Source organism: Wyeomyia smithii, chromosome 2, assembly GCF_029784165.1.
Source record: "Wyeomyia smithii strain HCP4-BCI-WySm-NY-G18 chromosome 2, ASM2978416v1, whole genome shotgun sequence".
NCBI lineage: Eukaryota > Metazoa > Arthropoda > Insecta > Diptera > Culicidae > Wyeomyia > Wyeomyia smithii.
Genome location: NC_073695.1, coordinates 275,554,661 through 275,581,468, shown reverse-complemented (window position 1 = coordinate 275,581,468; position 26,808 = coordinate 275,554,661). Strand labels below are relative to the sequence as shown.

Below are 26,808 nucleotides of genomic sequence, written 5' to 3'. Positions count from 1 at the left end.
CATAAGACATACGTAACACTGGCGTTTTTTCTGGTACACGTTGCCCCATAGTACTCCGAACCTCGTCCTGTCAAACTGCTCGATAAATAATGAACAAAATGGACTTTCTTTTTCTTGACTTGACTGCCTTCAAAAACAACTGAAACAGTGATTTTATTCAGAGTGTGTTACCATTCGAGTGGTTCATTTTGTACCAACTTCTTTGGAAGATTTCTTCCTGAGTGTTACGTATGTCTTATGTATGTGGTTACACCCACATCCCTGTCACGAACGTCATCTCCATACATTTTGCTTGAATCGTTTTTCTCTGGCTCGATTATACGTCAAAAGGCTGTCAGTGCTTGCGAAACAGCCGAATAAGCTCTGTCCATGCGAGATCAACTGTTGCTGCAAGCGGTGTGTAGGAATGCAAAAAGCGAAAAACGACTGTTTTGTTTTTAACGTTCTATGGATTTTGTGCAGGACATAAATGGTCATGTTCAAACATGTTTCAACCAGAGCTGCGGAAAGTCAATATCATACTACTGACATTACGCCAAAATGATGCAACACCAGAATCAGCCAACTACGATGCATGGTTCATTACAAAAGAGTTTGCGATGTTACAATGATTCTCTTAGCGTCAACTCTCACTCTCATTTTTTTCTTCCTATCTTTCTCGATCATTCGGGTATGGCTGTACTGAGATTGAACCAGCAGAAATATCAAGTTCATTTTGACAGCATGATGTTATGAGGATAGCAAACATAAAATCAATGATTTTTTTTCAATTGATATGTATGATATTGATATATGTCGGCGTGCGATCAGACTGAACTAAGCGCCGTTTTCTCAGATTGAGTTATTGACACCCAGTGGATATGAGAAGTAATAATCTATCTATTATGAAGTAACGAAATCGTTTGAGCATTTGATAACGATATTATAACAAAAACTCTCTGTAACAGCTTGTACACAGCAATTGCGGCGGTAAATGTTTTTCGACGCTTGGTTCGGCTTGGCTGCACACCGACTAAAAGCATTGTCAATAAACAACTATTACTTCGTTTTGTAACTGAGCGTATTTTAGTTTGGTACATTTTGAATCTGTATGATCATTCATTTTTATTCTCAGTAGAGAATATGCTTCTTCATAACACCAATTGTAATAAAAAGGATTCTATTAATATTTTTCAAATGATCTAATATCTGAAAAATAATATTACATTTTCATTTGTTTTTTGACAGCATTAGTTAATTAATTTGATTCTTGAATATTATGCTTGTTGTAGGTTAAACTAAAGACAGTGTTAGTTCGCGGCAAAAAATGAATCGCGGGTGGCAAAACAGAAAACTTTTAAATATGTATGGGTATGTATATTTATATACAGATCCTGTTAAATTTTGGCACGGTTCAACTTTGAAACTGTTCAATTTCGGTTTGAAACGGTTTTGCTTTTCCCCTAGTTTGCATTCATATTTTCTTTTAACGAAGAGGATGGCCGGAGTTAATCGACTGGTTTCGGATATATGGCCGGAATATGTTTCAGTAACATGGTAACGATGATCAAAGCAGTGTTTAGAAGTGCTTAAAATCCTACCATGCCTCTCATTGAAAAATGTAAAAATGCGGACCTGTTCCGGTTGTGTTCCGAATACTCGGGGTTGTTGTGCCAGCCCATCAAGCGACACCACTGGTTTGAAATTATAAACCTAGTTCATTGGTGGCCATATCTTGAGTTGGGATCGTTACGGACCGCAAAGCAGATCAAATTTAAAAAATCCTGATAGCAACAAACTTTAAGCTGGCACTGACATAATCACGCTGCTGAAACGATTTTCGATATTCCAAAAATCACCTTGATTTGCATTGCAGTGATATTTCCGAGTGAAATCTGTATATTCACGCCGATTGACAATGAGAACCCGAAAATGGCAACAAAAGAGACAAGATATTGAATCACTTGTCGGATCTCCACGCTTACTGTGATGGTTGCTGGCTATTCATGAGAGAAAGAAACGAGTGCGATGATATTTTCTCTCTCGTCATAGTCAGCATGTTGCTTGGATTAATCGCAGCTCTGGTTTCAACACGTTCTGGATAGTTAAATATAGTTAGAAGTACGAAAAAAATCTGTACAGTAACACATGCGGCACAATGAACAGAGCTTATGATCAGCGATGGAAGAAAATCACCTCTAGCGATTTTGAATACATATAAAGAAAGCCTAAGATGCGTTGACATCGTCGTCCGTATGCGAAGTATCGGAGTTGGTTCACTCTCTTTGCTTTCCTTTTTACGATATATTTCTTGTCGTTAGCGTACACCACAACATATGGTTCTCAATGTGCACAACTCGGTATATGAAGTTATTCGTCTCTGTTACACAGAGCGATCTGATCTTGTTATGTTATTACCCATGAATAAGATTTTTTGTCAGAAAAAACTCTCTTTGCTTTCCTTTTTACGATATATTTCTTGTCGTTAGCGTACACCACAACATATGGTTCTCAATGTGCACAACTCGGTATATGAAGTTATTCGTCTCTGTTACACAGAGCGATCTGATCTTGTTATGTTATTACCCATGAATAAGATTTTTTGTCAGAAAAAAAAAATGACAATGTATGCTCTCCTACTCTCGCTCAAGTCAACCGCTGCCGAAGTAGTCCCTTCCCCCACACTTTCCTTCTCACCGCACCACACCTCTGCTGCTGCTCAGGCGACATGATATTCTTTTGCTACTATTCTTTGTTCCCCTAACGACCGGCATATGGAGAGACATACGCAACGAGCGAATCACTTCTCAGAGCAGATGTAGTCTAGTCATGTGTTTATTTTTTCCCAGAAACCTACGCACCATATCATCATTTCATTATGTGTTGAGAGGATTCAAGTTTAGTCGCGGTCTGTAACACTTCATGATGTGTACAAGTGGAGATTAAACGATGATTGCATCATATTCGTTTCGTTTCCATCACGTATGATCATATTTTCAACACTAGCGTCATCATCATCGGCGGCGGCTTCAGGAAACAGCTGCCATGACATCGGTATGGTTACACCACGTCTTCATACATCATGCTGTCACCAGCTAAGTTTCACTCGCGTTCGCTAAAACAACATTTTGCTTCCCTGACCCTGTCACTGACGACGGTTTTCTGTATTAATTCAATGTTTTTATAGGAAATTGGAATAGGAATTGGAACCTCTGAGTCTGGCCAAAGCGATCAGCCGTTTGATTTTTAAACAATTTAAACACAACTAAACAAAGTTTTAGATGCAATTTACAATTACAACACGTCTTTTTGTCGTTTTATGCTACACTATGAAAAAATGTCACGATTACCTCAAGTGTTTTTGCACTTGACTCAATTCGTCACATCACACTGCAAGTTGAAGTGATTTAGTGTTGATTTCTCGAAGATTAACACTTTCTAATGAAATTATCTTGCGTTTGAACCAGCTTAATGGAAATCACCATCGTATTATAATGAATATCTCTTGTAATACCACCACTGTTTAAATCAATTGAATTACAGCTGCAATTCCAATTGACAAACGTCAAAACCATAAAGCGAAACAATAATAGTGACGATGGCGAACGACGCAAGCAGCACATTAACCCAGAGATCAAAATTTTATTTGAGCGTAAGTTTTATTGAATCTTTTAAATTAAAATAACAATAAAACGACTCTTTTACAGATCCTGAAATCGATTGCATCGATACAGTGACAGAGATCATCTCTCGGATCATCTTGTTATATAATTAAAAAACTAAAATAAAATAAAAATTAGAAATCTAAAGTAAAAAGAAGTTTCTTGAATTTATTGTTAATTTATATAATTATCCAACTGACCGACATTCCGTATCTCAAACATAAGCATATCAACAAAAATTAACATAACAACAAAAAATAAAGTGATTTGCTGTTGATTTCATCGTTCTTTGCATTAATATATTTCGAAAGATTTTCATTTAACTCTGAAATGTTAGACAAGTAGTGTGAAATCAACAGCAAATCACTTTACTTCGACGTGATTATTATTTACAGTGTATATAAATGATTTCATAATGAAGCCATATTTCTTCCCATCTGGCATCCCTGCCCTAGACTCCCTCGTTTCTCGAATCACCAGTCATCAGTTTACCTGTCAAAAATTCGATTTAATTTTGCGGCTTGCTTTTGTGTGAGCGTTGCGTGCGGAAGATGGATAACTGTCAGTGAGTCGTGAGAGGCGAGAGCGATTACTATTCATCAGTATCTGTTTTGGCTTTCTCTGTGTGACGTACATTTTCGGCGTGAAGAAATAAAATTTTGTAATCAACCGAACTCGAGCGGCCGGATTGGCTTGAGGCTAGATTTTCCCACCGGGGAACCTTTCCGCCTAGTGTGTGTGCGAAACATCTGGCGTTACCGTTTCAATGGGATTGGATGTGACCGGTTGCTGTAGACTGTGCCTGAAAGATGCCTCGAGCGAACAGGCTACTCACATCGATATATTGCAGCAGCAAGAAGTGGGCGAGCTTGTCCGGGACCTCTACGGTCTTAACGTAAGTAAAATGTGATAGTGGTTGATTGAAGCTCTCAACATTGTTTTTCGAAACCTTAGATTAAACGTTCCGAACGTGGTTCCAAGTATATCTGTTTGCCCTGTTATAAGGAAGCTATTAATCTGAAGAAACATCGCGATCTTTACCGAGATAAGCAGAGATTCGTGTTGGTGAACCAGACGATCTTAAAATCACAGGCAGATGCCTTTCCCGAGGAAGATGAACCTGAGCTGGAAGGTAGGTGCAATTTAGAAGTAATCTTTCGAAAGGTTTAGTTTCAATGCAAAATGGTGGTTAGTTTAGACAAAAACCGTCGATTGTACTTTTCGAAATAGTCCTCTATGTAGTGAATTTACTGTTGCGACACCTGTGAGAATTAACAAAGCATACTGCACAATGTAGGAATTACAAATTTTTTAAATAAAGCAAGGTATTCCATACAATTGAAGTTTTTAAAAGTCTACTACTGACACTCTCGTGGAAGCTGGATGGTCCATATGACGCTTTTAATACGCGATGTCTGTTACCTGTCTTTCTATCTGGTGTTGGCATTGGGTTAAGGTTTCCGGCCAAGTTGACGGTCACTGGCTGAAGACGGAGAAGGGAGAGATTGCCAAGACATGTCATATGTAAATCATTCCGCTATGCATGAGGCGTAATTAGAGTGTCTTTTTTCTCCTGTTTTTTCGTTGCAGTTAATGAACCCTGGTGTGATCCAAATGCCGGATACTGCCCTCCCGTTTCTACGCCAGTAGACATACTACTCACTATAGAAGACTGCATGCGCAGTAAATTGTTCCGCGATTCTTTGCAAAACTATTTCGATCTGGGCCATTTGGATGTTTCGGGTCCTATTTATCAGGAGGATTCTGACAGCTTTCTGGATATATGGCATCCTACCCAGTTGTTGTGCGGTAAATGTCTACTAAAGTTTGACGATCAAACCGGTTTTGATGCTCATCACGAAAAATGTCGTCACAAATGTAAATTTTGTAAGCGCAACTATGCATTTTTGGAAAGCTACATAAACCACGCTTGTTCGAAAAGAGATCGGGTCCGTAACGATAAGAAAAGAAAGTATGACGAGTTCATGGCTGAATCTACTTTCAAACGAGTAAAAGTATTCCCGAGCGAAACATTGCCTGTTTCTGATCAACCACCAGAAGCTCAGCCCGCACCAGCTGTTGAAAAAGACACTTTAGAAATACTTCCCCTACCGGATCTCTTACCGGCACCAGCTGAAGTGCCTCATATTGATGGAGAAGCTACACTAGATGCAGAACTTTCGAACTTGCTAGAACGCTGGTATGGACAAACAGAAGAGCATGACGGCCATACTCGCAGTCACTTGGGGACTATTGAAATTACCAATGACAACGGAACTATTACGAATTCAGAATTCTACAGTCGTGTTATTGATACAGCTTATCGGAATGATACCGCAAAACAAAAACCGTCTATTTCAGTAAAACCGATGAGTCAGCTTATTAACACAAGTGTTGCACAAACAACCGTCGTCGATGATCCTCCACAATCGTCCACTGTTACTGAAGCGCCTCCGGTAGAAATAATAGAAATCGATGACGATGACGACGTCGCTGATGGTCCGTCAGCTGCCTCCACATCTTGCGTGCCACAGTTGACAACTTCAGAGCAACAAGCGCTCAGTGAGTCTGATATTTTGAACATCGTCAAACATTTCCGAGGAATTGACGAAAACGAGTCATACCTCATCAAAGCCAAAATTAACGGAGCTCAGAAGTTGATTTGTATCAGCAAGCGGAAAAACGACCCAAACTCTCCATCATCCAGTACGCCAATAATAGTGAATAACAATTCAGCGCTTCAATCTGTTGCTAGACGCTCAGTAAATAGACCAGCAACCATTACGCCAGTTGCAAAACAAAATTCATCCTCGAACTGTGCGGAGGCACCGACTGTTTCTTCGCCGTCGTTGAACCCTCCGCTGGTAGTTAGAAACGTAGCTGCTATAAACGGTCAGCAAAGCCCAGCTGTGACCCCGAAAACCCCGGTACCCCAGCTAAAAATTGCACATGTGCAGTCTCTGGTCCAATCTCAAACTGCCAAAAGCGGTCCACATCAGAGCAAACTGTCCAATGGAAAGCAAACACCAACAGTAACGCAATTGATGAATCACCAATCGCAACCTGGAGCAGCGAACATGATATCCATTCCCGGGAAGGCACCGTTGGTTGCCTCGCAGGTAAAGTCTCCGCCTGCAAACCAGCAACCACCTGCCAAAGCTGATCCTCGGAGAATAATTTTAGGCAGTAGTTCCATAAAGCTGTTGAACAACAGTCCCAAACAGTTACAACCCATCGCTCCAAAACCACCATATGGCACTGTTTCAGCAATGAATTCGGTCACCACAACTACTTCGACACAGCAACGCATTATTGTTCAGAGAAAGCAAGTGCAGACTGTCGTTCAATCTGCGATTAATCGTAATACTGCTGGCACCGCAGCAATTGATAGTGTCAGCAGCGCTAACAGCATGAATGATGGTGGTGATTTCAACAGTACTAACGGGCAACCAAATTCTCTTCTGCGCTCTCAACTTCTTCAACTGCCAACCAGAGTATACCCGAGTACATCTGGTGAACCATCTACAACGCCCGGTCGAAAGATAATCAGCGTGAGTCCAACTGGTCGACATTTGCAAATTAATAATACGACCATTTCCCGGTTGAATTAATCTCCCATAAGTAGTTGTAGCGAAACATTCAAGCGAAATGACGGAGCTGAGACAGTGGCAGGTATTTTAGGTAACCGTACATTCTGCAGCAAATTATTGGATTTATTGTATTAAGACGAACAATTATTCTTTCTAATAAAGCATTAGAACAAGATGAATTGATCTCGATTGCGTTATCACAGTTTCATAGGTGTTTCACGTTCGTATTCAGTTTATCGTTGTGTTCATCAATCAGTTTGGTTCAGTGATGACCATTTTATCTCTATGAGCAACCCGTTTTGGAGAGGTTTCGGGGAATCTGCAGTGATACCGAGTGCGATAGCAAACCCTTCGAGCTCGAAGTTCTCACGGCGTCCCATTCTCATTATCACCTCCCCTAGTGAGAGCTTGGCTCGTGTTTCTCACAGTCACCAAATCATTCAAGTGACTGCGCGGAATTTGCTTCAGGTGACAACACTGACAGCTGTCACCGCATGGATGACATGAAGTGAAGGCGGGTTGTTTTCTAACAATCATCAGAACGATTTCCAGTCATCCCTGTGGAAAAAGCTCACTCACCAAAGTGACTGTGACTCAATCTTACTCACCAGAGCGATTCTCACTACCTTTGAGTGACTGGTTTACGTGGTCCTTTATCAGTCACCTCTTCTGGGACCGGCCAACTGGAGTATCTCACAGTTACCTAGTGGACGGAACTTGCCGGACACCCAGATCTTGGTCACTAGCTGACTCTTGATGACTGCGGTGACTGTGAGAATTGCGCTGGTGAGTGGTCAGGGTCGTATGCCTACAACGATCCCATCATGAACTCTGCCTAGCAGTGATTCTCACAGTCCCTGGGGTGACGATTTGTTCCTTGTTCTTTGCCCTCTTCAGTCTCCACAGCTAATGGAAAGCGATTTTGCGACTAACATCCATTTCCATGGTTGCCAGAAGATCGTAAGGAATAGCTTGTCACTACAGTGACCGTGAGAATTTTCTGGTGAGGGCTATTGTGAGCAGGAGCCATGGTGACTTATGAGAACCGCAAAGTAAATTTTCACTGTCTATTATGACCAGGAGTAAAGGGCTTTCGGTTAGTGGAATGACTATAGCGAAAGAACCAGTTTCTATCCAGAATTGATTTCCAACAGGAGAGCCAGGTCTCGGAACATATAACTGCGTACGAGGTTGTGACACATCGAGCTCTACATTTTGGCCGCTACTGATTGGGGTTCAGGTTTCGAAATGAAGGTTGTTCGAAAAGAACATCGAAAACGACATCTAACATATAATACGTGAGATTTTTCGATATTCTGGTTGGAGTCTCAACTAAAAAATGAACATAACCTATCCACACTAACCATTAAAATGTAGGTAGTTTTGGCGATATATTTAAGTAATTATTCACAATATAAAGATAACACATGTATTAAAGCTAAAACGTTGCGAACTTTACTTCTCCAAGGGAGCATAATTGAGAAGTTTTTCAATCAGATCGACGTGGCCAAGCAACATCCGACGGCAACAGTACCGCTTCAATCCGAGGGCATCCAGAGCATCACTGCAAGTAAAGTTGGTGATGAGATTCTGGCCGATGTGATTTTCCACTATTGATTTCTTACCCTTCTGTATATTCTGCTTGTAGTAGCCCGAGGTAGGCTTCCCATTTGTTTCCGATAACCTTGCCACACGTAAAACAGCGAACCGGAATAATCATTTTTAATTTTACAAACTTTTTGTTAGCACTCGAAAATGCGTTCGTTCACTTTCTATGAAGTAACTATAAGCGGGAGTTTCACTTAAACAGATCAAAGTTAAAATAAATAAAATCGCAGAGAATAATAGTTTTCACGCTTAAAATTTACGAGGTTGTAAACAAAACTACACGATTATGGCGTTTTATGTATGAGATGCATGAGATGTGAACAAAAACTCACCCATCAACGCGAATTTGACAGTATGGATGACAAAAGAAATGGGCGATACTGACATATTGGCAATTACGATGTATCGATACAATCGATCTTTAGAGTATCAGTCGTATCAGTATATCGAGTGAGAAACTCAGGTTGGTTCTGTTGGGTTTGGTTCGCCTCAGAAATTCATTTTAGAAACAATTCACTTGACAATAATGACTTTTACTCTATTTCAGTTGTTTCAGAGTAAATAAACCAAATAAACAAAAGAGTGGATACCAGAAACTCTGGCCAGTTGTGTGAATAGAGTATGTATTGGCATACAAAATACAAATAATTCGCAACGTATATTGTTTATGCATTGCATATGATTTTGAGAAAGATTTGATGACTATTTAGTATTTCGAAATCCTTTCTGACAGTCTATGTGGATCTACTTAGAATCTAGAATATGGTTTTAGTTACACACACCATTTCGCAATTAGACAACACAAACAGCAACTGGTTTGTTATGTCATTTTTCTGGCTTCTGTTTCTGTGTGACCATGACCAAAGATAAAAATATTTGGTTTTGTTCGACAGGTTATCAATCATATCGAATGAGGTATTAAAATCGATATGAAAACCGTATCGATACTAGTACTGCTCAACTCGTAGAATTGATGTTACGTGATGAACGAACATTACATTACACAAAGTACAAAAATAAACATCAAACAGTGCAGTTCATTGTAAAGGTGAGTAAAATTTATTCAATAATTCTTAATTACTGCAATTGTACTTGTATTCTTCAATCCTTCACGCAGGAATTCCCATATGTGCTAAAAGCTACAAAGGAATGATTTTGGACAACGGTGACACAAACAAGCAGTTTTTTGTTTAATTTTAATCGATTCGGTATGTAGGTATCTCTTCCGATTGTGAAATTGTGAATTGGTTCAAATGTTATCAATTTCAGCTGAAAACATGGATCGGAAAAGCATTACCTCACGTTTTCGTATGATAGTTTCTATTTTGACAATCTTGACTGCGACTATATCGCAAGTGACTGGCGATGCGGATTTACCCGTTAATAATATCCCGATTTACAGCGATGGAATATATTTCGAGAGCCTCAAGCCGGTTAAGATTCAAGTCAGTTTCTGGACGCTGCAAACGACTTACGAGCTGAAAGAATTCGTCGATGAAATTGCCATAGCTAATGCTAGTGTCAATAAGCTGATTCAGGCATGCCGGGACTTGAAGAGCCAATTTCCTAGCAGTTGTGAAAGCATAGGAAACATCATTGACCTTACCCAAGAGCTGAACGATTTCCGAGAATTGTTGGCGAGTTTCTGCGAGAAAAACAATCGAAAGAAACGAGGAATTCTTAAGTCTTGGTTTGGATTGATGGATGGTGACGATCGGGACGAAATTGACGGCAACTTCAAGAAGGTTGATGAGCAAATTGCTACTCAAACAACAACGGTGGAGCATTTTTTCAATAGCACGAATACGGCGATTGCAGCGCTGACTGGAAACATGTTTCAAGTCGACCCCAAGCATCCTAAAACAATCGATTACAGCCGAGAAGGTCAGCTTCTGATGATGGATATCATGCTCAACAAAATAATCCGTAAAAAGGAACTTTTCATGAAGCTTTTACAAACATCCAGCTCGATGTCTCTCAATGATGAGATAGTAAGCTCAACTCGCTTACTGAAGGAACTTCTGAAACTGCAAAAAATCTTACCAGAAGATTTTACTTTTCCCGTTAAATTAAATCTTCGCGAAGTGATCAAAATGTACTCGCTTTCGAAGGTTATGGCCGTGGTGGAAGACTGCAAAATGAAGGTTAATATATTGTTACCGCTTTGCAACAAAATCGAATATACGACTCTCAAGGGAACCAGTGTGCCTACAATGCAAGAGGGTATTCTCAAAATGTACCCGTTGGAAAATGATGTATTGGTGTACAACAATGTCCATCACCTTGGAATGGTGATGAACTATGGCGAGTATAAGACCTGCAATCACTTGAATGATTTTGCCCTCTGTAATATGAACCATTTGATGAAGAACTTATCGACTGCTGATGATTGCATTGTAACGTCCTTTTTCAACCGGACACATGGTGACTCAGATTGTCGCGTCAGTCGATTTGAGTTAAGGCATCAGATTTGGATACAGCTGGCTGACGCGAACCGGTGGGTTTATGCTGTGCCTAATCGAACTATGATTGAAGTTAACTATGGACTATCCAATAAAAAAATACTTGAAATCGGTGGTATCGGTATGCTAAAGTTAACTCGCATGTGTCATGTAAGATCTCAGGTAATTGGTGAATTCTACAGCAGTGAGTATATAGTAACAAATGCCATATTTTTGCAGGATATCATTCTTCAATACGTACCGCAAATGACTAGTATCGTCGGTTCACAAACATTAGGATTCCAGCTACCGGCGGTAGTGACGCGTGATCAACCGCGTATAGTTTCAGCTAGCGATAACAACAAAATAATCTTAGCTGGGGAAAACGCCGAAAATGCCCTTCAGGAACAGACCCATGTCTCTGGCATATATTACGAACAGTCTGGGGTTTCGCTCTGGGCTGTCGGAGGTATCATTTGTGGAGTGTTTACTGTAACTTTCATAGCGGTTAAGGTTTACCTGAAAATGGTGAATGAAAAACGAAGACAACAAGTGTTAATGGAACGTCTCCAGCAGCAAGAAAACGCAGCGCAAAATAGTGCTAGTGGTCATAACGAAAGTTTTGTTTCTACAGGTTCGCCGGATACTTCGCAGCAGGGCTTAATCAGAGAGCCAACTGCACCCGCATTTGCGGACGTTTTTAACAGAGTATTTCCGAATAGACGATAGAGCGTTATGTTACAACACCTAATTCTTAAATTATCAGACACGAAGCAACGACTCCGGCAAATATATTCCTTTTTTAATTTTACTATGCATAATTGATTCTGGCGATTAAAACAAAAAAGGAGATTGAAATTGATACCTTTTGAGCTAAATTAACTAAAAAGATATAGACAAAAATAATCATATAAAATTACCCCATTTGGAAAAATAATGTACGATCTCAAAGGAAAAAAAAAACAACCTATAATTGACGTTGGCCTATAATACGATATAATCAAACTGGCTTGAGCGAAAATAGTGCCATTTCTATGTGTGCATCTCCAGTGTATTTTCAAAATTTTCTCTTATTTTTCGAATATGTGTACTGATTATTAAGTTATAGTTTCTCATTCATAAGTGATAGTTTCGCAGTGCTAGATTTCTTTGAATTTCAAGACAAGGCATAAGCGGAGAAATGTCGCAAAGAAAAAAATACACACTGAAGTTGTAAAAACGGAAGTAAACATTTATTACACTATGCAATTATGGCCTAGAATTATTCGGTCCACTATTTTATACTATTTCCTGTACCATATTTCTGTATTTAAACTAACCAAAATCCAAACCAAAATATAGGATAAAAATTGCTTTGATATGAACAGAACTATTCCTAACGAAGGTTGGCAAAACTGGTCAATAGTTGTTAACAAGAAACTGTTTGGTGATTATAGCGTTACACTCAAGGAACAAAACATAGACGTTTGATCAATGAGAAATATATTTTTAGGAATATTTTCACTGTAATGGGAATGTGATAAATAAAAACTGATTGCCTTTGAATATCAAGGACATTTGCTCTGAATTATAAAGATTAGATCGAAGATTATCGAGCGTTGGCTACAATTCTTAGTTTTTATTTATTGTAATTATACACATGTAAGTTTGTTTTAACGCTTCTTTCAATACAGAACATTAGCACACTAACGAGAGACAAACACCGCTGCAACGATGTTTGGTGGATAAGGGTGGAAAATGAAGCGCAAAACTATTGGATGGAACTGGTGAATCTTTAAACTTTAAAGATATTTTCATTTATCAATTCCCTTTTTTACACAAACTTAATTAAAAAAGGAAAGAAATGCAAGTATAACTATCTAACTAAACTTCCAATTCTTTAACACATATATTGCCACAAATAGATGAAAATTCCAAAATATAAACATAGAAATTCAAGGTAGCGTTGTCCCGTAACTCCTTCGCTGACAATAATGCAGTGACCATTTCAGCAAAGTTCAAGGATAACACATAATTTGTTAGTCGCTGCCTGCCAGCCTTGTAGACCGAAACGAGAAGCAGCCGTCCCACAGCAACCATTAATCTTCATCAGACCACTTTTATTCACACGGAATGCAGCAGTAGTCAATTCGCTCTGACATACTACCGATGTTCCCCTCTTTACCACTGTAGTGTATCGTGCTAGGATAACAGAAGGCCATATACGTGGAGCTTGTCTAAGTACACATTTGATAGACCGGCGGACAGTTGCTTGTTTTATTCGTGGGTTTCATTGTACAAAAGTGTGTAATGTACTTGAATAAAGTAGGTAAATCTGGCTTGAAGTGATGAGAGGTTGTACAAATTTTAGATTTTGCTTTACGTTCGCCAAGCTATCATCGGTAGATCTATTCATGTATAATACAAAATCGAACTCAGCTGATGGTCAGCTGATCAATCATTCATGCCTAAACGTTACACTGCTTCATGTAAGCATGCTATCGCTATTATTGTAAACCATTTTGTAGCGCGGGGCTAGAAAAATATGTTCCACTTTTGAACCTCTCTAAAGCACACTTTGTACAGCAGAAAACGTGTTGTCGTTTATCAACCGGAAGCAGGCGATGTCCTGATTGGCTTGAGCTCTATTGGTATTGCTCCATGGTTGATTAATTTATATCATTCTTTATTCAGATTGGCGCACCCGGATCGTCTATATCCGGTGGTCACGTTATGCTTGTATGGTTATCAGCTATGTCACGTAATTGGTCAACATATTAAAAATATTTCCTTTCTCTGAGGTTAAAAGAAACAATGTTTTCAGGTTAACTTCAGATTGATTATTCAATCATCTTGATCCTTTCAAATGTTCATATATAATAGATTGATTGAATGGTGTCATAGTTCTTGTGCAAAGAAAGTGGTTTATTTGCCTATTTTAACAACATTCAACATTGCCACATATTAGATCGAACTTTCAGCTTTAGAGCCCACTGCAGGCTGACCGTTAAAAATTGCGCCACCAGACTACGCATTTTGACCATCGTTGGAGCAAGACTACCTCGAGGTGCCCGTCGCTCACTTCTGCAAGTAGGATCGGCGATTATCACATCACGCTTACTCTATGGAATGGGAATAATTATCAGAGGAGACTCGACCGTGAAATTATTAACACCAACATACAACCGGATGATCAGGCTCGCTTCCGGAGCCTTCGTCACTAGCCCTACACTCGCTATAATGGCCGAAGCCGGAGTACTGCCTTTTGACCTGCTTGTTCTAAAACTTCTAGCACGACTAACAATACGGCTGCAAGAAAAAAACTGCGACGCTTCGAACCTCCCAGTGGTCCGCAGAACTAGAGATTTTTTCACTAGAAAGACCAATTCGACCATTCCCAACACCTGCCGACGGCCAAGATCAACAGACCGTGAATGGAATGCACCAAAACCGCTTATAATATGGGACGTGAAGCAACAAATCAGAGCTGGTGACCCTCCAGATAAGGTTCGCCCCGTAGTACATGAAGTAATTGAGCGACGCTTACACGGGTACACCCTGCTCTATACCGACGGGTCCAAAGGCGACGAAACAGTTGGGTCAGTTCGGGATAGGCATTTCAAAATCGGAAGCACTACCACAACACTGTAGCGTTTTCTCTGCGGAGGCTCACGCTATTAACATGGCACTTAAGTTTCGGCACTCAACCCCAATAGCCATCCTAACAGATTCTGCTAGCTGCCTATCTGCTCTCGAATCCGGTAAATCTAGTCATCCCTGGATCCAAAACATCGAGAAGGCCATACGGAACAGAAACGTCCAATTCTGCTGGATTCCTGGCCACACCGGTATCCAAGGAAATGTCATGGCTGACCATCTGGCGAAACAAGCCAGAAATAACAACCCACAGGAAGCCCCCATACCAGCCATGGATGCAGTAAGGGAAATCAAACACACCATACGACAGCAATGGGACCTCAAACTACGCGAGATTAAACACACCACCAACCCATGGACCGACAGCAAAAATGCAGCAGACCAACGTGTGCTAACACGACTCAGAATCGGACACACTAGGCTTACTCATGGGTTCCTGATCCAAAAAGCTGATCCACCTGAATGTGAATGTTGTGGAACCACTGTGGACGTTCGGCACATCTTGCTGGACTGCAGAAAATATCAAGACGCACGGATAAATGCTAACATCGATGCATCGAGTCTTCAAACAGTTCTCAAGAACAACACAGATGATGAAAACAAAGTTATAACGTATCTCAAAGAATCCAATCTGTACAACCAATTATAAAATTATATCTTCAGACACGAATGCACACAATATGTGTAAAGTGTCTTCAATAAAATTAATAATAATAATAACATTGCCACATACCTTGATCGTAATATCCATGCATCCATAGTGCAATTCTCGAGCAAAAATTATGACAAATGAAATGTTCACCTATCTACAGAGCAAAGGGTATGTAGGTAAAAAACCAGGAAAATATCACTAATTGTCACTCTCTTCCACGCCTACTTTTTGATCAAAACATTATTCATTCAAACATTCTAGTTCTTGTTTTATTGTTACTTCACATATTTTTTCTTAGTTTTTCTCAGTTAACTCGAAGACAAGAAGTGTTCAACAAATTTTGGTGCAGAATTTTTCTGATTGTGGAGCAAAATTTCACATTGAAAGTTCATATTAGTTTTGATCTCACGACGCACTGTTTAATGAACTTTGATTAAGGCAAATCGAAAAATTTTGTTTTGGAAACAAAACAAATATTTTTCTCGAGTCTAGTAAATCGTTCATAAAACAGTGACTGTAATCATTACGTGTTAAGGGATTATATGTATATCTTTTTGCTCGAGAAAAAAGAGCAAAGTTTGGATTTTTTAAGCGTGTAGCACCTTTTTTTTGCATAGAAGTAGTAATTTTCTGAATGTTCAGTTATTCAACAAAAACCAAACATGTTTATTCATAAGAAAAATATCAATTACTTGGGGAGTAATGGCCGTTTCCCCGAAATGCTTTTTTTGGCAGAAGTTTGCGGTGTTTACGATAGCGACGCAGCAGATCAACAAAAATAAAAGAACTCATATTATTTTTTCAGTTTAGAAGTGTGCCGGGTATCTGAACGATCGTTTTTATAAATATATATTGTTTTTAGTGCAAACGTTTTTCCCGAAAAAAACATGTTTTGAGCGCTGAAACTTGCATTAGAACTTTTTTCGGCAAAGTTAAACTTCGTGTATCAAAAATCGATCGTTAAACGACCGGGGAATTCAATAACGAACATTAAAAAAATAAAAAAAATGAAGAAAATCGGTTTAGTAGTTTCACCGCAATCGTAAACACGGCAGTCATTTTTTGAGAAACACTATTCCGAGATAAACACGTATAAACTTTCAAGTTTAGCTTATGCGGCCGTAGCGAGGCGCGCTTCAAATCGCTCTAACTTTCTCCCTCTTGCTCAGATCCTTATGAAAATTTGTAAAAATGTTCTCAAGATGTTGTACTTTAAGATGAAGCAATATTTTTTTTTTCGATTTTTTGAAAACTATCCACATTACATTTCATGTAGATCGTTGTTGGTCAGATGGAATTAATCAAATAAAATAAATAAATATAACCCCTCAAGGTTAGGTGTTAAGTCTAGTAAATTTTAAAAACAATTCCCGGCGGAGAGAAATCAGTTTTTACCTCATAAACTGTGCTTCAAACTCCTATTACTCATTAACTATATGTACGATTAACACAAACTGTATTGCTTATTACAAATCAAAGATGTGCTCTAACCATTCCAAATACTTTCATCGTGCAAATTTTCAAGTATGATTGTTGAACTTAAATCAAAGTTTGCGTGTCAGGTGATGCCGTAATGGTGAAAATAGATATATTTTCAACGCCGAATTTTGGAATTGTTTCGAACTTCATCATGGTGATAACAATCATCATTTCCATAGGCGCCAACTTTGGGGGGTGGGGAGGGGGTTTGCAAGGTACTTTTTGAACCCCCCCCCCTCAATATTTTTTCCGAGGGGCAACGTATCATTCTGCCCCCTAAATAATTCCAGAAAGTTAGCGTGTCTTTTTTCGGTTTTCCTGATAGTTTTACTTTGGTCTATGATAGTTACTTTCATAACTGCCATTCCAATCACATAACGTCAAGACATATCGCACGCAAAACTTTTAAGCAATATATTTCTAGAATGAGATAAATCAGATTTTTTCGAAACTCTTTGACCCATGATCGCCCATGATCATTTCAATTGAAAAGTTTACCAATGTGTACACACATGAATAATCTCTACACATATTTCACTGAGCACTTGAAGAGCATTTTTAAATTTCTAGATCCAGCTTCATTAATTATAATACTAGTTATATGCCCGATTTTACTCGGGATTCAAATTCAGCTTTCCGCAAACTAGGAGTCACCAGCTCGGCCTTCAAAAGGACATCGGACACCGTTTTTCAGTTTCTGAGCATAGAAGCAGCAGCTCTGGAAGGTTCTGGAAATATCAATACTGGCAAGTATTTGAATATATTTTCTAGCTTTACACAGCTTTAAAGTTGTCGAATATCGCTAAGCTCTCGGGCATTAATTTTCGGTTTCAAGAAGGCATCCGCATTCTGGAAATCCGGATTGTAGAAATATAAACATTCAAACATTTTTTCTGAGTTTTCGTCAAAAAGGGGGTATTCGAACATTTTTTTGATTTTAGAAACAACTTGAATGAAAAAATGACGTCGACTATCGATCAGTGTTGTGAAATTTCGACAAAGAAAAATGAAAATGATACAACAGCAGTTTCACTCTCATTCTCTTCAAACTGATATTGAGTGTCACCCATGTCAATTATCAGTCAATAATCATGTCAGTGATATAAATGATATATCTTAATGAATATCGAAATTATTTGATCTGAGCCAATCAATTGCTTGAATTCAATGAAGCAGATAGGAACCTTCATCCTACACCGCATAAACATCGCAAGAACAACATAGCGTGTGCGAAATCACAGAAATGCTGCCAGTCAGCATTAACCACTGTCAACTGATTGGAGCTAAAAGCAATTATCACTTTCAGCTCGTTCGTGTTACTGATACTCGTAGCTCTCAATGTCAACAGAGTATCTATCACTGACAGTGAAAATTTGCAATCCTGCTATCGATATTTGGTCTTACCGTCATACCGATTCCGAAAAAACCCCCCTTTGCAGATTACATCCAATTTTCGCAGAATTCTAGAAACAGGCGATCGCCATATTGAATTTCCAAATGTCGTCGAACAGGTTCTAGGGTTTGCAATCCTGGGAACGATTTCCCGGGATTCCTGGATCCCAGGAACAGAAATATTAATTCCCGGGATCCCGGGATTCCCGAGTTCCTCAAAAAATTTCGCAAGATTTACTATAGTTTCCTAAATACCCTATCAAAATGCGAAACTGATGTCGTCAAAATGTATAGCAGCTAGCAGCACTAAAGTGGGCATTAAACGAAGCAAATATTTGCTTAGAATGGGTCGTGGCCGTGATTTCACAAAAAAATCACAAGAAGGTTGTATGCAAAGCCACGACCGCAAGGTTGAAGTAGAATACTTTTACAAGAAAGATAACCTGGCTGCTTGCGTGTCAGTCATTTTTTCTAGTAACTAAACGTTGACCGTTCATTGGCAGTATTGTAATTTCTTTTTGTCTGATATTTTGAATGAAGTTCATTGGATATTTTTAAATTTTGTGCAAATGAGAAGTTGAAGTGCTGCCGAATTGTAATATGCACATTTAATACGACATCATTAAACGGGAACGGAACAAAGGCTACGGTTATGCAGAACGCGAATGCCGGCGCGATGCGATTCGCCTTACCGTGGTGAAATGTACAGCTCTTTTTAAGGCGAAGTAGAGCTATACATTTCAACAGATTTCGTCTTGCCGAATCGCATCGCGCCGTTATTTGCGCTCTGCATGACCGTAGCCAAACACTAAGCGACGCGAACACGTAATAATAGTCAGAGTATGCATGTAGATGAAGATAATTAACTTTGGATTATAGCGCAAAACGAGAGAATATCAACTCTTCAAATAATCATTTGTGTTCTTCAAATTTCAGTTGTTCAATTTAATATCCGATGAAATGTTTGTTTATTATCTGATGAAGCTCTTATATAGGCCAAATGATGCATTCCCAATTTACTAGGTCCATGACTCTGCCGACCGTGCTTGGGAAAGCGCGGTATAACGACTAATAAGAGGTCGAATTTTGTGTTTTGACAAGGCTTAAGAGTTTTCAATAGTACAATAGTTCGAATGATAAAATTGCAATTTCATGCATTTGGTAGAAATCTTAGAAGATTTTCTAATCGATTGCTGCAAAAAAGAAGGAAATCCATCGAAAACTAACCGATTTATTGGCATTTGAAATTTTTCTCACTTTTTTCAGTTTTAGATTTTCATTTTACATCCCTATGTAGCCGAACTTTCTGAGAGAAGTATTCTAATTCAAAATTAAATCTTCATTAATTCATTTGTTGTCCTTATAAGAACAATTGTTCAATTTATCATAGGATGTAGTGTTTATCTTACATCTCTGTGTTACCTTGATAGTGAGGACTAAGGCGCACGGTCAACACAATGAGAAAGGTGTTTTCACATTGAAAACTAGACACGGCTTTACTGGAGGAAGTGTTGGCAAATGCATCTACCGCTAATACCACCGCTATCATACGAAAGCGCGTCGTTTCATGTGGGGAATATCAACAACGAAAAATGACGCGCGTCTAAGCATAACCCGAACTGTTTCGCCGTGCTGCTCCCATTTTCCTTTACATCGGCCTCAGGGAAGTACCGGCTGCATATGCATCTACCGCTGAGGCTGTCACTATACTGCTATTGGTACTAAAAGCTACTAACTCTTCAAATAAGTGTGTTATTTGTTCTCAAAAGAACAATTGTTCAATTCAAAATCGGATTTACGCAATCGCATCTCTGTAATATTACCGACAATAATATTCTTCTGAACAAACTGATACAACTTTCTCATTAGGCCTCTGCCATAATAGATGCGAAAAGTCACGCGAACCGATTCGCTCAGCTGTAGGTTAATGTACAGCCATCAGTAGAGCTGTACATCAACCTACGGCCGAGCGAATCGGTTCGCGCCGCTTTTCGCGTCTACTATGGCAGAGGCCTTCGAGAAAGTTGCTGGCTGATGTATTCACTTCATGCAAGCCGGCTGCTGATGCTTCCCGCTACCACACTGAAACAGCATTTTAGTGAAGGGAGTGTCGTTGCATCAGCTGACCCTGCTACTATCGATGCTGATATACCCGCTGCAACAGCTACGCTATGCATAGCCATGCCACAGTTGTGGCCGCTATACGCTGGCCTAACTGCTGAGCAACTGCAACGCTATCCGTAGCCATGCCACAGTTGTGGCCGCCATTGGTATCCGCTGTACCTGAATCTGCTGGCCCTGCTGCTATCGATGGTGAGATCCGCTGAAACTGCTACGCTTATCCACAGCCATGCCACAGTTGTGGCCGCTATCCGCTATCTAAGGGAGGACTGCTGTCGTCGCTGTTCAGAACTACTATGAGCGGCTTCGACTAAAACAGGCTCTTATATAGGGATGAAAATAGGAATGAATTATTTTACGTACGTGGTGGAATGATATAACTTGAAAAATATGTGTGACTTCATTCTGGTTCAGAGCGATCGTTTGATAAGCTCCACCTCTTTTTTCAGTTTCTAAAGTTTTTCTTCAGTTTCGTAGCACGGATGCACAAAAATGATTTCTTGTCGAACCGGACCGATAGCACTCTCATTGAAGCAACAAAATAACATGTTTTGTGTCGTGTTGCGCAGCTTCGTTGAAGAAAATGTTCCCGTCTCCGTGTCGCATGTAAGCAGATTATTGCGTTCAGTAGACAGTAGATAGTGTATCCAGCGAATAAACACCGATGGTGCTCCCATACACGCAACGGTTTTAACCCGTATTTTATTGCGGTTTGTAACATCAAGCGATTTCGTTTGCTCGCTGTTGCGTGTTGCATCATGTGACAACTTGGCAGCTGGGAGACGACGAAATTCTGTTTATGCTGATTGATTGAATCGACTTCATATTAGCTCTGCATAGTCGAACTAACTGCTTTTGTGAATGCGTACTAACAGGGCAGTTTATTATTCAATGTCGGTTATGCTGATCACAGCCTTTGCGCTGCCCCTACAGTGGGGGTTTACTAAATAAAGTGAAAATTAGACAACTACAACAGAATTTGATTGCATCCCGCACAGAATGTCTGCTTGTGTTGATGCCAGAAAATTATTAACCTTCAATTATTTTTTTATTTGCCTTGAAAAAAGCATGTTGCGGTTCAAAATCGGTTGCTAATTACAACCTTTGAGCTGCCCAAACATTGGGGGGAACTAAGATACACGGACAACATGCACTGTGGAAGCTATTTCACATTCAGTAAATTAGACGAGTGCGACAAATTTAAATTGTTAGGATGCAACACAGAATGCTTGCTTGCGTTGACAAAAAATATTAATTTCCAATGACTTGTTTATTTGCCTTCAAAAAGGCATTTTGATTTCCAAAATTGGATTTCCTGATTGCAATCTTCATGCTGCCCCAACACGGGGGGAATAATGGCTGTCTGGCGACACACGCTGAGAAAATCCGCGCTGCTCCTGAGACGTGGTGACCAACCACAGGGCTAGTGCTGCTGCTAAGGAAGGACGACTTGTCGCTGTCTAGAACTATTATGAGCGGCTCCGGCTGAAACAGGCTCTTTTATAGGGATGAAAATAGGAATGAATTATTTTTCGTAGGTGGTGGAATGACATAACTTGAAAAATATGTGTGACTTCATTCCGGCTCAGAGCGATCATTTGATAAGCTCCACCTCTTTTTTCAGTTTCTAAAGTTTTCCCTCAGTTTCGTAGCACGGATGCACAAAAATGATTTCTTGTCGAACCGGACCGATAGCACTCTCATTGAAGCAACAAAATAACATGTTTTGTGTCGTGTTGCGTAGCTTCGTTGAAGAAAATGTTCCCGTCCCCGTGTCGCATGTAAGCAGATTATTGCGTTCAGTAGACAGTAGATAGTGCATCCAGCGAATAAACACCGATGGTGCTCTCACACACGCAACGGTTTTAACCCGTATTTTATTGCGGTTTGTAACATCAAGCGATTTCGTTTGCTCGCTGTTGCGTGTTGCATCATGTGACAACTTGGCAGCTGGGAGACGACGAAATTCTGTTTACGCTGATTGATTGAATCGTCTTCATATTAGCTCTGCATAGTCGAACTAACTGCTTTTGTGAATGCGTACTAACAGGGCAGTTTATTATTCAATGTCGGTTATGCTGATCGCAGCGTTTGCGCTGCCCCTACAGTGGGGAGTTTACTAAATAAAGTAAAAATAAGACAACTACAACAGAATTTGATTGCATCCCGCACAGAATGTCTGCTTCTGTTGATGCCAGAAAACTATTAACCTTCAATTATTTTTTTATTTGCCTTGAAAAAGCATTTTGCTGTTCAAAATCGGTTGCTAATTACAACCTTTGAGCTGCCCTAACATTGGGGGAATTAAGATACACGGACAACATGCACTGTGGGAGCTATTTCACATTCAGTAAATCAGACGGGTGCGACAAGTTTAAGTTGCTAGGATGCAACACAGAATACTTGCTTGCGTTGACAAAAATTATTAACTTTCAATGACGTGTTTATTTGCCTTCAAAAAGGCATTTTGATTTCCAAAATTGGATTTCCTGATGGCAATCTTCATGCTGCCCCAACACGGGGGGAATAATGGCTGTCTGGCGACACACGCTGAGAAAAACCGCGCTGATCCTGAGACGTGGTGACCAACCACAGGGCTAGTGCTGCTGCTAAGGAAGGACGACTGCTGTTGTCGCTGTCTAGAACTATTATGAGTGGCTCCGGCTGAAACAGGCTCTTATATAGGCCAAATAGCATGTTTTCAATTGCAAGGTATATGATTCTGTCGACCGTGCTTGGGAAGCGAGCATATAACGACCAATCAGAGGTCGAATTTTTCGTTTTGACAAGGCTTGACTATTTTCAATAGTACAATAGTGTGAATAATAAAATTACAATTATCTTATTTTGGGAAGAATCTTAGAAGATTTTCCAATCTTTTGCTGCAAGAACGAAGGAAATCCATCGAATACTAACCGATTTATTAGCATTTGAAATTGGACATATTTTTCACTTTTTTCGGTTTTAGATTTTCATTTCACATCCCTATGTAGCCGAACTTCCTGAGAGAAGTATTCTACTTCAAAATCATCTTTGCAGGTTCATTACGTAAGAATTCAAATGCTCTGGAATTGTCTGATTTTGAGTCGTATTGTCGTACTGATTATTTAGCGTTCCATCGTTCCATCCGGTTTGTCTTGTTCTTTCACAGAAGCTGACTGGCCAAAGGTTCCAGTTAATCAATCCAAATTTTTAAACGAAATCCTACTACCTAATCAATTGTGATACCATCTCCAAAAAGGTTTGAAACATTTTTCTGCCAATAATGGAAACTAGATTCATTACGCAGTTTATTTTTTGAAAATAATTCACATCGAGTAAAGGCTATGCCTAGCTATGCCTATATTTGATAAGCGGCAGAATTTTGAGCAAATATTTGCCATAGTGTAATAGTATAGCATATATATTAGCCCGAAGAATTATTTTGCCCAAAAATATTATGGGCAAAATACTCCACTTCAGTTTCTAATGAAATGGAGCTAGAGCTAGAATCGATGATTTGGAAGTATTCTAGAAAACATACACCAGCGATTCAGCGTTCTTGAGTAAAGGTTTACAGATGGAAATTTATTTAAGCTTAATGGAAAACTGTCAGCTGATCTGAAGTTTAACGACATTAAAACCCAGAAATTTTCTCTCCTACAAATATCTGCAACAAAAATCGAACGCGAATTTCTGATGTGAACTTAATAAGTTTTGTTTTTTTTAATTACTTTTTATGCAAACTGATTATTAAACGATTTTTTGTTATTTTCTATTAACGAACTTTATTTGAAATCTAATTTTAGCTGAGAATTTGTTCCATTCCCGGGATCCCGGAAATTTCAGGGAAATGAGATTTTTTATTCCCGTTTCCCGGGAAATCAATTTCCGGAAATATTGCAAACCCTACTTGGTTCAGAGAATCCCAATTTTGGAAAGTTTGCATACGTTTTCCGGTTGGTGCATAGCACCGGGTGCTCACGGAATCGGGGGCAGACAGCCATGTACCGAGTAAGTTAGCGAAACTACGTTATGCAGGCCATATTTTTGGACATATGGTCATTTAGGGAACATCCATCCTTCCCCATCGTGGCACTTCGTCGCAAAGTCAGACCTCCTCTAGACAATTACGTACACGCAAAAGTTGGATGGTGCGAAACCAGTACAAAATTGTGCGTTTTTAGCGCAATTGTTGATGTAATTCGGAACCAGTACAATCATTGCGTGTTGGGCATAACGCAATTAATGCTCTATGGTTTCTTAAATGTATTTGGCAGTTCCAAACTACTACACCTAAACAGTTTCAACTGGTATCAAGCAGCATTGCAAAGCGAGCGAGAAGCAAAACCATTCTCCTCCTTTCTGCTTGAGGACAAGACATATGCTACGCTTTTCAAGTCTTCTTTCGAGATACTTTTTCTTCTTCATGCATTCCTCTAAATAGCAGCAAGCACGCACCGACAGTATGAGTGAGAGACTAACAACACTGGTATCAAGTATGTGCAGCACGGGTGTCTCGCTCATTTCGTGAAGCAACGAGATATCGCCTTGCGCGTCGCAATCCGAACCGAAAGAGAAGCGAAAGAGCAACCTGCAAATTGTATGTCACGTGTCTGAAATTCTACGAGCGGGGAGAAATTTCTCTCGTCGCTTGAGAAAAAAGCGCGTGCAGTCACTAATACACTCGACGTGAGAAATAAAGTGTCGGTGTATGATACATATTCTGATTTCATTCTATGTCAATGTATTCGCAGTACAACTGTTGCGTTATGCGTTTCACACATTTATTGTGCGATTTCTGTGCAACATTTGTGCGAATCGGGAAGACACAATGATTGTACAAGACTTCAACTTTTGCGTGTAGCTTTATAACTACCCTTCCCCCCTCTGAGACCTTCTTTTTGTTAATTTTATTATCAAAAACATACCTTGTATCATAAACAAACAAGAAAGCAATAAAAAATGAACCTGAACAGACAAAACAGCGATAAAAATAAAAAAAGAACAATTGGGAATAAATCCAATTTTTTTTCTTAGTTTTATATTGGCTACGTAGCTTGGTTTGACACCCCACCCTCCCCTTCGTCACATTTCGTCACAAAACTGCAAACCCCCACTGAATGTTACGGCATTTATGAATGTTCCCTTGAGTAAGTAAGCAAACGTTTTCCACACCTTTATACCAGGGTCTATGTGCATAATATAGAGTCGCGCAAAGATGAAACCTAAGGAACCAAATCAGTGTCAAACGAGGGTACCAATCGAGCAATGTAAAAAAAACAAGGTGATAATGTTAGGAGCTGATGAAAAGTGTTGTAATTAGGCGTGATAAAGAATATGTGTTTTTCCGAAGTTTCAACTACACATTTTAATCCAACATTAAACCTGTACACTGGTTCAGTTAAATTTAACAAAGCATCACCGGTGTAATCTTAAAAAACTGTGTACCTTGTGAAGAATTTCGAAAAATGATATTCGCTTATGCATGGTAAAAAACAGAACTGTATAGTTCTTGGCAACAAACGGCACAAAAACTGTGTTGCCGAAACGATAGATTTTCTCTTCGCGCGACTCTATATACACATAGACTCTGTTTTATACAGCTCCCAGAAACCGAAAGTCTTCATTTTAGATTTAAAAATTTTATAGAACATTATGTTCCGGTCTCTAAACATCAACTCCCGGCTCATGACGGAGAGCCTGAAAACTATCGAATTCAATCAGCATATTCCAATGATGCATGAAAAATTTTAACTTCTTTACAGAGGGTTATTCTTCCACCATTCCAATACGTTGTAGAGGACACTCGTAAGCCAAGTTTAATGGAAATCGGTTCAGGCATTCATGAGTTATGTTGGAACATACATGCATAAAAAGTTTGTCCTTTATATAAATAGATTTCTCATTGATTGATTGAATTTCAAGGTTTCAGATTTGTCGTGCATTATGGATACTTTCTTAACGAATACTATGAGTTTGAGTATTTTCAGGCCCTTGATCATGCCATGCCTAGAGGCTGGAAATCGATGTCTAGAGTCCATTTTTAACTCTAAGATGCCAACTTTCGGTTCCTGAAAAACTGTTTTCATATTTGGAATAGTTCATTATGGAGTCCAGATATGAAATATCGATGTTAGATGCTTTTTTTGACACCAAGATATTGATTCCCGTTTTCTAAAAATCAAGGAAAACTCTTAAGTACTCCTCCAAAACTCGCCAAAATACCATGGATTCCAAAAAAAATCGATATGGGTCAACATTATAGA

At 39.4% G+C, this 26,808-nt stretch overlaps 3 protein-coding genes across 4 annotated transcripts; 2 read left to right on the top strand and 1 right to left on the bottom strand.

Annotated features, from left to right (window-relative positions):
* The first annotated feature begins 4,196 nt into the window (after nucleotides 1-4,196).
* Nucleotides 4,197-7,410, top strand: LOC129721524 (uncharacterized). The gene is made up of 3 exons (XM_055674202.1): nucleotides 4,197-4,536; nucleotides 4,596-4,773; nucleotides 5,232-7,410. The coding sequence occupies exons 1-3, from the start codon at nucleotides 4,408-4,410 to the stop codon at nucleotides 7,250-7,252; spliced, it is 2,328 nt and encodes a 775-aa protein (XP_055530177.1). The 5' UTR covers nucleotides 4,197-4,407; the 3' UTR covers nucleotides 7,253-7,410.
* A 1,195-nt stretch (nucleotides 7,411-8,605) lies between these two features.
* Nucleotides 8,606-9,185, bottom strand: LOC129723459 (DNA-directed RNA polymerases I, II, and III subunit RPABC5). The gene is made up of 2 exons (XM_055677690.1): nucleotides 8,857-9,185; nucleotides 8,606-8,795 (listed from the first exon to the last, which is right to left on the bottom strand). The coding sequence occupies exons 1-2, from the start codon at nucleotides 8,949-8,951 to the stop codon at nucleotides 8,687-8,689; spliced, it is 204 nt and encodes a 67-aa protein (XP_055533665.1). The 5' UTR covers nucleotides 8,952-9,185; the 3' UTR covers nucleotides 8,606-8,686.
* Nucleotides 9,186-9,794: 609 nt separating this feature from the next.
* LOC129724332 (uncharacterized) lies at nucleotides 9,795-12,866 on the top strand. 2 transcript variants are annotated; one of them, XM_055679095.1, is made up of 4 exons: nucleotides 9,795-9,887; nucleotides 9,957-10,047; nucleotides 10,109-11,463; nucleotides 11,521-12,866. In XM_055679095.1, the coding sequence occupies exons 3-4, from the start codon at nucleotides 10,117-10,119 to the stop codon at nucleotides 12,007-12,009; spliced, it is 1,836 nt and encodes a 611-aa protein (XP_055535070.1). In that variant the 5' UTR covers nucleotides 9,795-9,887; nucleotides 9,957-10,047; nucleotides 10,109-10,116; the 3' UTR covers nucleotides 12,010-12,866. The 2 variants fall into 2 exon arrangements, with proteins under 2 accessions (XP_055535070.1, XP_055535069.1); XM_055679094.1 differs by having other exon boundaries at nucleotides 9,957-10,051.
* The last annotated feature ends 13,942 nt before the right edge of the window (nucleotides 12,867-26,808 follow it).